This window comes from Parasteatoda tepidariorum, chromosome 4, assembly GCF_982258835.1.
Source record: "Parasteatoda tepidariorum strain Cologne lab strain chromosome 4, Ptep-v5.0, whole genome shotgun sequence".
NCBI lineage: Eukaryota > Metazoa > Arthropoda > Arachnida > Araneae > Theridiidae > Parasteatoda > Parasteatoda tepidariorum.
Genome location: NC_141758.1, coordinates 57954685 through 57968870, shown reverse-complemented (window position 1 = coordinate 57968870; position 14186 = coordinate 57954685). Strand labels below are relative to the sequence as shown.

Here is a 14186-nt window from a genome sequence, read left to right as displayed (position 1 = left end):
TAGAAGTTTTCTCACAAGTTTTTAATTATTAAATATTTTAAACAAAAATGACTAGCATAATAACTTATTTGTTGAAAAATAACTGCTTTCCTTATAAATAAATTAGAATTAAAAGAGAAGGTTCAACTGTCAAAAAAAAGAAGCTCCTCTAGCCGATTAGAATTAACTCTGACTCAAATTAAATTTCAAATTCAATATTTTCCAACTAATTCTCTAATTTCATTAGTAGCATTATATAAATATTAGCAAATTGTAACTAATACCTAATTCCTGACATTCGGGATTTAAAATTATTTTGCACACTATCGAAAAATGTATCTTTTTCCCTAGAATAGTAAAGAAATCAGCTTTATATATTCTAAAAATACATCTTATCATATAGAAATTTAGTTTATATTAGAATTTTATACCTTATTGTAAACTAACACAGAAGCGAAAGTGAAACTGAACATCTAAAGTTTTTTTTTCAAGGATCGTAGGTTTTCAATTATTCAGTATTGTTCAACAAAACTAGCCAACATAATACCTTGATTGTTGAGGAAGAACTGCTTCACTTATAAATAAACCAGAATTGAAAGAGAAAGCGCGATTGTCAAAGATACTTTCTCTAGTAAATCGGAATCAACTCTGACTGAGATATCCCAGATAAAGTAAAGTTTTTTTATACTAATTTTAGATCAACGAGAAGAAAAAAGGACTTTTTGTATTCTTTTTCTTCCTCTTGACTATTAAGGATATTGGAAAAACTAGTTGACAAGAAAGTCGTCTTGCGGAAGTGCTTGGGTTCAAAAGAATTTTGTTTTTGTTCCCTTCTTAAAAAGATTTTGTCCCTTATTTGTAAAATACAAATGATGAGTTTCGAAAAGAATATTCTATTTTAGTTTTTCTGTGTATGCTTTTTTCTTTCAATTTGATAGTATTCACATTTATTTTAGGAGATTTTGATCTATTCATGTCCTATTTTAGAACATAGAATAATTATAACCAACTAAAAATGTTAATGCAGCTACAAATCTTGTTTATTGTAAATAATGATTTTTCATATATAATTTATTTGCTTACGCTAGTTTATGACATTATTTCCACAAAAACAGCTGCTTTCAAATGAGAAAGTGTTAATAATGTTAGGCATTCGTAATCTCGAAGAGATAGCAAGCAGTTTATTGGACGAAATTGATTTAACTACTTAAACGAAATTTCAATTACTTAGATTTTAAAAAACGAAAAGTAATTTTTTTAAGGTTTAAATGTTAAAACACCATAGATCGATACAGCCACAAATCTTGTTTATGATAAATAATAATTGTATTGTTATAATTGTAAAGGCATTTTTTATATATAATTTATTTGCTTGCGTTAGTTTATGACATTATTTTCACAAAAACAGCTGCTTTCAAATGAGAAAGTGATAACAATGTCAGGCATTCGTAATCTCGAAGAGCAGTTTATTGGACAAAATTGATTCAACTACTTAAACGAAACTTCAACTACTTAGATTTTAAAAAACGAAAAGAATACATTATTTTAGGGTTTAAATGTTAAAACATCATAGATCGATACAGCCACAAATCTTGTTTATGATAAATGATAATTATAAGTCATGATTTAACGGCTCAAACTTGTTCATATGTAACATTATCCGAGCAAAAACATTTTTTCTTGAAATGACAAACAAGACATTTATGACAAGTGTTCATAATCATCTCTAAAAGATGTGAGGAAGAGCTTAGCAATATGCCGTACAAAACAATTCAAATAAAATAAATTAATTGAACATTTTTAACGCCTTAGATTTTAAAAAATGCAAATGGCTTAAGATTTTACTTTAAAAACACCATTTAGTGATGTAGTCAGAAGTAAATTTAGTGATGTAGTTAGAATAAATTATAATTGTCATTCATAATTTATTGGCTCACACTTGTTTAAATCATTATCCGTGCTAAAACAGTCGTTCCTAAAATGTCAAATAAGGCATTTATATCTAGCGTTAAAATCATGTTTAAGATACATAAAGATAAGACAATGCTTACAATATTTAAAATCATATAAGAAAAAACTAAACTAACGTTTTATCTACTTTGATTTTAATAAAAACAAGTGAAAAATCTGTTTAAGGATTTAATTTCAAAACACCATTTAACGAGGTAGTCATAACTCTTGTTTAGAATAAATAATAATTGTCAGTCATAATTTATTGGCTCACACTTGTTTATATCATTATCCGCGCAAAAACAGTTGTTCCTAAAATGACAAATGAGGCATTTATGTCAAGTGTTCATAATCATCTTTAAGAGATACGAAGATGAGCTTTGCAACATGCAGTATAGAACAAAAGAAATATCGCCATTTTGAACGCTTGACCTCCTGAACGTATGATACTGACGTAATGGCTAGATATTCTAGTAAAACAGGGCGGCCATCACTTTCTGAACATTCCAACTCCTCCACTAACAACACGTGAGAAAGTAAACGCTGGATCACCTTGAGTTATGCTGGACTGACATACTTTCTTTTAGATATATTCATTCTTTATTGTTTTTATTTCTCCTTTTTAAACCATTGTTAAAAAAACATGCGGATTCTATTTTGCGATTTAGTCAGCATATTAGCTGCAATTCATTTTAATTTGTTTTTTAGTTAGCTTAATTTATTCTTTCTCACAAGGTTTAGTTTGTAACTTTAACCGTACCTGGTGATTATTGAACTAGAAAGTGGTTTTTTGTAGTTCTTCTGTTACAGTTTCACGCTTTACTGCCTTGATATCATATTAACTCAATAAAAGTACTTTAGCTTTGTTAAATGATAGAGAAAATCTAATCCAGCGTGAAATCTGAGTCCCAATATTTAAACTGGGCGTTATTGTTGTGAATAGTTTGAACGCCTGAAAGCGTAACTGAAAACAGGTGTTGAACGAAAATTATTTTTTTTAATGATTAGAAGGTCAGTTTTAGATTAAAAAAGAATTAGGTACAATTAGTGTTTGCAAGTTTTTCTTTTCGCTCTTGGTTTTTTAACACTACAATGAGCATTTTAAACATTACTAATATGAATCTGTCGTAAATGTTAGCTAAATAGCATCACTAAAGTTTTTTAATATTTTTTGTAGAAATTATACTATTGTAGTCCAACACCGGGATTAAATGGTTTAAAATAAATTAATAATATATAATTTTTTGAATAGCGATATAAATAGAATTGAGATATTTCCTTTAACATACAGTTTCTTTTTTTATTTATAGCTTCATAATATGAATTATGTTGCCTTGATTCATATAATCTGTTTCGGTATGCAATTAAAATAAAAATGCAAAATTCGGTATGCAATTAAAAGAAAATCGATCGGTCAGCTGGTTAATCAATTGGTTAAGCTTTTAATATCTATGAGAACATAAAAATATTTTTTTAAAAATTAATTCAAAGAAGATACTCCAAACATTGGAGCGATAATACTTAACTCCAAATAATAAGAAAACACCAGAAAATGATGAAAAGTTAATAATTAATAAATACGAAATTTTAATGTGTCAAAAATTTAAGAAAAAAAATTGCATAACATAATGAATGTTCTAATATAAAATGGAATAAAAATCTCGTTTGTCAATCGAATTTAAAACTCTAAGTTATTCAGGTACCTAACAGTCCTTCTCATTAAAAATAACAAAAGCAGAAATACCCAGTGAAAACTCTATTTTTAAATCAATATCAGTGCTTAATACTATTGGTAATTTTTTGAAATTTTTAAAAAAATTTGTCATTGTATATTTTGCCAATTGAGGCATATAACAAAACACTAGGATACACTTTCTTTTTTGCAAACTACTTTTTATGTAAAAATGGTCAATTTAGTAAAGAAGAATTTGCAGTTAAAGCATTTGTCAAGATTATTTGTCAATGTCAGTAAAGAGCAAGAGCAATTTAGTAGAGTAATTAATAAAGAGCAATTTGCTTGATTTACTTCCACTATTACTTTAAACAATATTTCTTGTACTTTAGAGTCAAAGATTTCTCTGACTTAGTTCGTTTAACCAAAATAGCAACGCTATAATACATACAATTAATAAAAACGACATTTAATACAATAAAAAATTACTAATTCTAATTACTTCTTTTCTTGTTACGTCAAATGTTTCATTTGATGGGCCAAATAATACATCATAACTCACGACATGCTGTCATTTAATTTCTTATAGTACTTTCAGAAAGTGTTATTAAATATGCCATAAAATGATGCTTTCATTTTGAGAGCCTCGGTTGTTTTTTTCGTTGTATCTGCCTAAATAGTTTTTATTTTCCGCACATCATATGTCTAGACAAGTTGGTGCCGAACCCCGACTTTTTGTTCTGAAAAAACCCATTGTGATCACAATATTAAGTTAAATAGATGCTTTTATCTAAAATTATTAAAAAATAACTGTTGCAGCTAATATTCCATCTCTGTGTGACTTCTTAATTCGTTGGATAATTTATTAATAAACAAAATCAGTTTTAATAAATGATTTTATGGCTTAGTATGTTATTGTTCATTTAAATTTTAAATTATTGAATTTTTACTTTTGTAACCAAATCTAGTATCTTTTTATAATTTCTAAAAATTTTTATCTTTTAGTGTTAAAATATTGGAAAATCTGCTTTTGTATACTTGATATAGCGTTTCTAATACTGATGTACAAAAAGAACTAACTCGGAAAGTCTCTTTCCGGGTCTTAGTTTATTAAAAAATAATCTTTAAAAGTTAAAGATTAAAACCAACACATGGAGATGAGTTGTGAAAAGTGTGCAAAAAATAAAATTAATTTTATTTTAGATCATGTCAAACAAATAGACTCGGTTTACCTTTCTGAATAATATATATGAATTTTACACTAGACTGAATGTTGTATAAATTGAAAGACTGAAGTAGTTAGTCTAGCCCTTCCCAAATTATTTAAGTGCAGATCAATTAGACATCCGAAATATTAAAATATAATTAATGACTGTAGTAAAAATATATTATCATCGAAATTTTATTTGATTTTGTTAAAGAAAATATTTGATTAAATTGGACCCTGGCTTTTCAATTCTACGCTTACATTTACAAAATTATTATTATTATTATTATTTTCATTTATTTTTGTATTTTTTATGTTTATTTTTATATTTGTATTATGAATTTCGTCATCTATTCTTGTTACATTTTAAACAATAATAAATATTTAACGAAAAATGTTAATTTGAAAAACAATACATGAGTAGGTGGTCAATCTAGCATTTTGACCACATAAAAAAAATGGAAATCACAGAATTGATGTGAGAAAAATATTACAAATTATAATGTTAATGTAATCGTTTTTATAACTATTGTAATTTAACAATTGCAATGCACTTATAAATTTTACTTTTCATTGCTTACACGCATTATACATCACAACAGCTTTCAGTCTATTCATATTTGCACTGAAATATGAGTAGACTCTATATTATATACGAGTAGACTCTATACTATTTCAGTAAATTTTGTTTTCTTAAATTTAACACATCCCTTCATGTAAAAACATCTACGAAGTCTACTTTAACGTTGCACAGCAATTTTAAGAAAGTTTTAAAACAATAAAGTATTTTGAATTTATATTGAAAATATAAATAACATTATACTTTAATTTCGAAACCTAAAAACCTATTTTGGTCATATTTAACTATTCAGAAAAATAGTATCAATCGCATCTCGAGATTAAATATTCAACTTCTAACGCATTAAGAACTATATATGTACGTATTTAAAAACAAATTATACGTACTAAACGTACGCACTTAAAGGCTTATAAGTACTTAAAGACTAATTTTAAAATTAACAGGAGCTTTTAAATAATAATAAAAATATGGAATTATATAATGCATTTTAAAATATGCGATGCTGAAAAAAGAAATTGCTTACACTATTTTATACGTAAATTCGTCCTATATTAAACATGAAATTTGATTTTTTTCAGGCAACCCAAACAGATAACAGTTTGAGATCAGCAATGGCGAAAGTCGACGTTCAAGTTTTAGATGTGAATGACAACGTCCCAGAATTTGAATATGAAATGTATAATATAACAGTTATGGAAAATTTACCCCCTGGTTTCACTGTTGTCCAAGTATCCGCTTTTGATGAAGATTCGGTAAGTTTCTGTTCAGCAATAAAGCTTAAATGCGTTCAAACGATTCTGTATTATATCTAAAAATGTAGGCTACAGTCAGAGAGTATTAAAACGTATTTCATATCAAGGGCATTATATTAATAAATTCAATCATAGCTTGAAAATGCAATTGAAGCATGTATATTATAAGTATCTAAAATCCAAAATTGTATTCCAAAAACATATACATTATGTTTTTTAATGCGGTGTAACATGAAATTTTAAGTTCTATATTCTTCTATGGTATTATTGTTCAAAATTTATTGAACATATTTTGTTGTTATCGCACATCTCAGAAGTCTAGCAAGACTAAATTAGGTTCATGACCTTAGTGAATATTTGATAAATATTACGGAATACTTACCAAACAACAAAAGCAGCAAAAAAGTAAAATCATATTTAAATCATGTTAAATCTTCTTACATTAGATATTAAATTCATAAAACTCAGCATTTTGCCGAATAAAATAAGAGACACAAATGCTACTTTCTGGTTCAAAGATCGGTGCAACTGCTACTGCTAATAAAATTAGCTTTAGTTTCACTTAATTAAAAATTTAAATTTTCTATATTAAACATTCGTTTAATACTCTACTATGTAGTTCGTTATTTATTGTTTTGCTATTAATTCGGGAAACTCATATACTGATAATCAATTTTAAATATACTCTTAAGCCAAACATTTAAAAAAGCTACTAACAAGGGAAACTAGGGAAGTGTGACTCGCCAATTTTGAAATAAACTAGTGGGATGTATGCCTTATGAGGAATAATTTTAGGGGGCAACATTCGTTTCGGCCCATAGAAGGTCCTATGAGAGATAAAATATTATTCAATATAAAGAAAAATCGGTATTTTATTACTTCAATGCAGACTATTAGTTATTGTAATTGTCTTATAATCCAATTAATTTGTAATTATTTGGATAATTAATTAATTTGCTGAGTAATAAATTAATCAGAAAAGTAATTAATTATTAATTAATTGTTAATTAATTTCAATTAATTAATTGATTTGCAATTACGCACTCCAATTAATTTAGAAAGTTTTTTGAGAAAAAATAATTAAAAAAAATTGATGTCAATTTTTTTTTTAAAATTAACCTAACAAGTTTTTCTAAAAAATTACAGATATATAAAATTTTCGAAATCAATTTTGACAATAAATATGCATTATATAGAACGTGAAAGTACCACAAAATTAATTGGAGTATGAGACAATTACAATAACTAATAGTCTGCATCGAAGTAATAAAATACCGATTTTTCTACATATCGAATTATTTTTTATCTCTCATAGGACCTTCTATGGGCCGAAACGAATGTTGCCCCCTAAAATTATTCCTCATAAGGCATACATCCCACTAGTTTATTTCAAAATTGGCGAGTCACACTTCCCTAGTTTCCCTTGTAAGTCATCTTGGTAAGGTCCTTAAATGATTTTCGGGAAATTTGTTAACCTTAGAGTTGGCAACCCGAAAGGTATAGCGAAGATTATAATAATAGTACCTCTCAACATTTTTGCTGGTGATGAAATTACAATTAGTTACGTAAACGTATTCAAATTTTCCCTAGCACTTTAAAATATTAAATCATACTTATTAGGCCTTTTTTATGCTACACTATAAAAAAAATTCTGAATTAAATTACGGTATGAAGTAACGGCCCTTTTCGTGTATCATTCGTGAAATCAATTTTTACCGTAAAATATTATACCATAATATTTACCGTAATATTCATTTAATGAGAGTGATTTACTGATTACACGGTAATCATTAATTTAAAAATTATGATACTTAAGATTTTTTGTTCCGTAATATATTCTGGTAGATATTGTGCTTGGTAGTCAATATAATTTCAATTTAAATGCAAATAACAAAAATTGCATAATTATTTGAGAAAAATCTCCGATCAAAAGATATAGAAGTTGGCAGGTTTGTAAGTTGTTATTAATTCGAGAAACTCATATACAGTGACACCTCCAACAAAGACCACCTCTGTATAGCAACCTCCTCTGTTTACAACCACTTTTAGGAGGTACGGAATTTTTTCCATAGACTTTGTGTTGAAGAAAACCTTAAGGAGAGACCATCAGAACCTCTCCCAGCGAACAGGAAAATCTCCCCACGAAATACGGAAAAGGTCAAATGAGGAAACACGAAAAGTTTTAAAAAAATATTGAGCAAACAAAGTAGATTTAAATGTATTTAAAATATTTGCGGCTCTTATTTAGAAAATTCTTTTTGACGATGTCTGAAAGAGATCTACATCCTTGTGTTGCAGTCAACTTGCACTGAAACGATACTATCAATTGTTTATTTTCAGAGTTGAAATTTAAATTAGGAAAAGAAAGTTATTTTTGAAAACATTAAGCATATCAAGCTTACAATATCCTCTTCTCATTTTTTAAAGCTAATTAATTTTTATGATATAAAATTAAATGCAAACTTAAACAAAATACATAATTGTTTATTTATTTAAAATAGTTCCATCATTCATAATTATTAAATTTGTTTTTACACATAATTAGAGGTCATTTTTATTGATGCTAATTTATATTCATCAGTCCAGTTTTCATGAAGGTATTTCCACACCTAGAAAATAACACTGAGTAAAAATAAAATCGCTTGAAAAAAATCATGAACTTTCGATGAAATCATGTACTAAGTGATCTTGGCGTTCTCACATTTGTTAAATAATTTTATAAGAAAACTATGTTGCTCCATGTAAGAAATTTGTTTAATTTTAGCTTTCATTTTTTATTTCAGGGTGATAACGCTGAGTTCAGATATGAACTGGAAGATGAATCAGGAGCTTTTTCTATTGATCCATCGGGTGGATCCATCAGCGTCAAGGATCCCAGCAAGCTTGATAGAGAAACCAAAGATGTCATACGGATGAAAGTGTTTGCCAAAGAAAAAAAGCCAAATGTTAATCCAAATGCCAAACCTACTCCAGCTATTGTTGAAGTACATCTTCTGGATGCGAATGACAATAACCCTCAATTTGTTCCTAGCAGTGTCTACATGTTCAGTGCAACCGAAGTTGATGCTCCTTTTTCAATTGTAGGACAAGTAAGTATCATCTTAGAAAATTATTTTCACATAGTAATTAATTTCTCAGGATGCATTTATTTTAGTTCTTAGAAGCAAATATCAAATAGGATAAGCTTAATTTTAAATAAGCTAATATATTATAATCCCAGTATAACATAACAAGTGTTGACGTTGCAGATTTAATACAAAAATAAAGTAAACTTTAAAAAAAGGCCATGCGGTTGTGCTTCAGGGAACTAGCCTTGCATTAGAAAGGCTTTGGGTTCGAATCCTGGACAAGGCATAAATGTTCTTTCATTCTCCGTACTATCTGTCTTTACTGTGGGAGTAACGTTGGTCCACCTAATATGGTGCCCCTGAAAGAGTGGCCAACAAATCTGCCTTCAGGTGCCTGTATCACGAAAGGTCATTCCCCAGGAGGCCATTGGGGAAAGAAACTTAAAAAAAAAATCCTAACTAATCATTTTAAACTAAAAAAGAATGATCCCGTTTGTATTATTTATGTTTCTTTATTGCGCAAACTTTACGTCAGTTCGCTAATATGGGTTTCTCTTATGAACGTTTTCTTTTCAAACATTTCTTTTTTAAAAGTAGATCTTTGAAATCTTTCAACCTCGTATATAAAGTATGTCCACTGATAGATAATTCTTTAGTTTGAGTCTAATGTCCGTTAGTTTCAACGTGGTAAGAATTTTCGAAAATTATTTATTACGCAGATACTTTTGTATGAATATAGTCCTGTTAATATGAAAACAACAATTACAATATATGGGTAAGAATGCCTTGAGCTATGCTCAAAATTATAAATTTATTGTATCTGCCATGCATATTTACAAGTATAAATACTATACATCTTTTAAAAATAAAAATATAGAACATTTAGAAAAAAATTTAATAAGAAAAATGTGGAAAAGCATTAGGGTAAATACTTTGGAATTATGACCACCATATTAATTTAATGAAAAATAATCTTTTGATAGATTCCAGATCAGAGATCCAATAAAATAAACCCTAAAATACTTTTATATTGTATAGTTTTATTTTATTTAATAACCGGTCATCGTGATTCTGAGTTTATGACTTTCAATGTTCAACTCCATGGCCCAACCAAGAAGACAAGTGAGCTCCTGGATCGAGTATTGTGACAAACTGCGCTGCGGAACTAATGAGAACCTGCTTTCGCATTGCATGGAGAGAAAAACGTCTAAAACCTTCCAACAACTGCAAGTGGATTCTAACCGATGATCCGTCTACCACTAAAGACATTTTACATTAGCACTGTGGTAGATGCGAACCGGGAGCAGAGTTCGTATCAACCAGCTACCACTGGAGTTTGAACCTGGGCCACCTCATTAGGAGGCGAAAGCTTTATCCCCTGAACCACAGTGACTTTTATTGTATCGTGTAAATATTTATTTAAATTATTGTTCATATTTTTTTGAAAATCAAATAATTTTTTTTAAAATATTATTATCGGCGTTGTGCAGCCAACCCAAATCTCAGGCTTTTCATCCTTTTGGATAGGATAAAAATGAAATCAACTTAATAAATTCAAAATATTTGTACAGGTAATTGCATTGGATCCTGATTTGGATGTGAATGGTGTTGTGCGGTACAGACGTCAGAACGATAGCCTCAGCCAAACAGTTCCATTTGATGTCCATCCTGAAAATGGTTCTATTTACATCATGGAGTCATTTAAGAATATTCGAGAAAAACCAGCTCGCTATACTTTTTTTGTACAAGCTTCTGATTTGGCGAGAATTGAATCTGAGCGAAGGTAAGTTTAATTCTAGTTTAAAAATTTCTTTTCTAATTCGTGTTTTTTGAAGATTTCATTATAATTTAAGGGTAAGTGTCACTATTTTAATCAGTAATTTTTTATGCATAGAGACTTGAATGTTACACCACGAAAAGTTAAAAAAAATCCCATCTTTTACTTCATTTTATGAAATGTGTTTATTGAATTCTGCTTATTTAGGAAAAGTGACCATTATTGTGTGTCATTTTATGAAAATGAAAATTAAATATAAACATTTCTACCAGTTAATGCCATATTAGTAGACTTTAAAATCTTGTTACTCAATTAAAAAAAAAATCAAAAGTTCTATATTTTTTAAAATAAGACTGAGCTTCTTGGAGTTCCCATTAAGCCGGAAACACGATAAATTTAACCATATTCTGATAATCTGAACCATATTTTTTTCCAATGCATAATAAAGCATATCCTTAAAGAATCAGACAAAAAAATAAAAGTAACCATATATAATAAAGTTCACACACACGTTGTTGTTAAATCTGAGAGTACAAATATTCAATATTTGCTTTCATTTTTAAAACAACATTTTTTTTAAATTCAATTTCGTTATAAGTTATAATATGTAAAGCAATATGAAGCAGTTACAAGTTAAAGAAAATCCCTACTGGCACTATTTGAAGCTCATTAACCTGATTTTGTTTTTCAAGGATACGATTTGGTTAACGATTATTTTTATTTCGAAGGCAACAATTCTGAAACAAAGGATTCTGAAATGATAAATTGTTATGAGTAATGAGAAAGTTTCGATTTAGATATGAGTTTTCAATAAAAAAGTATTTTATGGTTGTCCCTCTAGGAAAAGAAAAGTCATGACCACTTACAAACACGACTCATAACTTCTACTGCAGTTATTTCTCTTCATTTACTGTCTATTCATTAAAGGCGTGTCTATTAAAATTTGAAGAAAATTTTTTTTTTGAAACCAGTTAGTGTAGTATGTCAACAACAACAACATGAATTGATTTTTATCACGCTACAATGCTACAAAATGGTTTTGATAAATTCTTAATTTTTTTTTTATTTGATAACTCATCACGCCTTATATATAAGCATATAATATTATATTAAGCAATTATATATAAGCATAACTTATACTGTAAACAATTCTGGATTAAATTACGGATATTTATTTTAGTAAAAACCATTTTTTACGGAGCATGATACGGAACAAAATATATCTTCTGATATATCTGAATTTTTACTTTATTAGTTGTAGTGAAATCACTGAATCACTCTACTTTAACAAATATTACAGTAAAAATTACAGTATAATATTTTACGGTATAATATATTAAGGTAAAAATAGATTTTACGGTAAAATGGATTTTACGGATGGTGAACCCGAAGTGTTGGTAACATTATTTGTTCCAGAAATTTTTACAGTGTAGAGTCTTCTTAATTTTTTTGGCTTTTTTGTTATACACTGGTTATCATAAATTAAGGAAAAATCACAAAAATAGCGATAACTCTTTCAAAAGTGAGCCAAACCGTGCAAAATTTGCATATGTTGTCCACTAAGAGTAGCTGAGTAAAATTGCAATATGCAAATTAGTGGCGCTGCACTCGGCTTACGTCATCTGCCTGGAGCATAAAAGTCCAAGTTTGAGAGAAAGCACACAAATTTTACTGTGATTGCGACATTGAAAATCTGAGATAGCCAATTCGTAATAATGACCTCTAGGCATCATTTGCCTGAAGAACTACGATGGAGAGCCATCGGGAGACTAGAGGCAGGGCAGAGTCAATCAGAAGTGGCCAGATGGCTAAATGTGAGTCCATCTGTGGTTCATAGACTTTGGAGGCAATTTCAAACCACAGATTCGGCATCTAGGAGGTTCAGTCAAGGACGGCCAACTGTTACGACCAGTGCCGATGACCGATATTTGACATTAAGTGCACGCAGGAATAGAACCGCTACTCCGACACATCTTAGATCCTCTCTTGCTGCAGCCACCGGAAGGTTGGTGTCAACGTCAACTGTGCGCAGAAGGCTCCACGAAGGTGGTCTGTATGCGAGACGACCAGCCATTTGCGTGCCGCTCACATCACGCCATAGGAGAGACCGTTTGCAGTGGGCCCGACAACATGTCCACTGGACGTCAGATCAATGGAGGCCTGTTCTCTTTACGGATGAGTCCAGGTTTAGTCTAGAAAGTGACAGTAGACGTTATTTGATATGGAGAGAACCTGGGACCCGTTATCATCCATCAAACATCCGTGAAAGAGATGCATACGGAAGAGGCAGTGTCTGTGTTTGGGGAGGCATATCCTTAGGAGGGCGCACATACCTCCATGTCTTTCCAAGGGGAACCGTGAATGCTCAGGTTTATCGAGACAACATCCTTGATGCTTATGTGCGCCCATATGCCGGGGCAATTGGTGATTGCTTCCTGTTACAGGACGATAATGCAAGACCACACAGAGCTCGCATTGTTGATGATTATCTTCAACAGGAAACAATTACTCGCATGGAGTGGCCAGCTCGATCCCCGGACTTGAATCCTATCGAGCACGTTTGGGATGCTCTAGGGAGGCGTGTATCTGCCATCAATCCGCCCCCTCAGACCCTTGCCACGCTTGCAACTGCTTTACAAGAGCAATGGCTCTCACTTCCTATTGAACTGATAGACCGCATAATTGAAAGCATCACACATCGCTGTTTGTGCTGTATTGCTTCTAGAGGCAATCATATTCCATATTAAAGGTACTTTTTCTATTGCAAACCGATACTTCCAATTTGTTTATTTTATACATGTGCTAATTTCTATACTACTATTAATGTCTGATAATTTCTTTTTATGTTGTTTAATACCTTACTATGTGTTGTATATTGTGGGTAAGTTTCATAAAATTCCATGTGTAATTTCTTGAGTTATCGCGATTTTTGTGAATTTTCCTTAATTTATGATAACCAGTGTATGATAAAAAAAAGTTAGAAAAACTATTTTTTTCTCTTTTATGAGCAATTATTTAAAAAAGAAACATTTTTAATTTCAGCGTAATTAGAAATTGACTTTTCTAATTTTTGATATAACTGAAAATTTATTAATTATTTTTTTTACATTTGTTGATTAATGGTATGATGATAAAATATAATGTTAATTGTAATATTTTTCTTTTTAATTTTTGTTTATCTCATTCTCTTATCAAATATTT

General features: G+C 29.6%; 1 protein-coding gene across 3 annotated transcripts in view; it reads left to right on the top strand.

Annotated features, from left to right (window-relative positions):
* LOC107436315 (protocadherin Fat 3) overlaps nucleotides 1-14186 on the top strand; it is a 212766-nt gene that overhangs the window by 96710 nt on the left and 101870 nt on the right. For all 3 annotated transcript variants that reach the window (XM_016047974.3, XM_087161177.1, XM_087161178.1), the window contains exons 12-14: nucleotides 5967-6140; nucleotides 8924-9229; nucleotides 10780-10991. In XM_016047974.3, the coding sequence (XP_015903460.1) occupies nucleotides 5967-6140; nucleotides 8924-9229; nucleotides 10780-10991 (692 nt within the window). The remainder of the gene's footprint in view (nucleotides 1-5966; nucleotides 6141-8923; nucleotides 9230-10779; nucleotides 10992-14186) is intronic.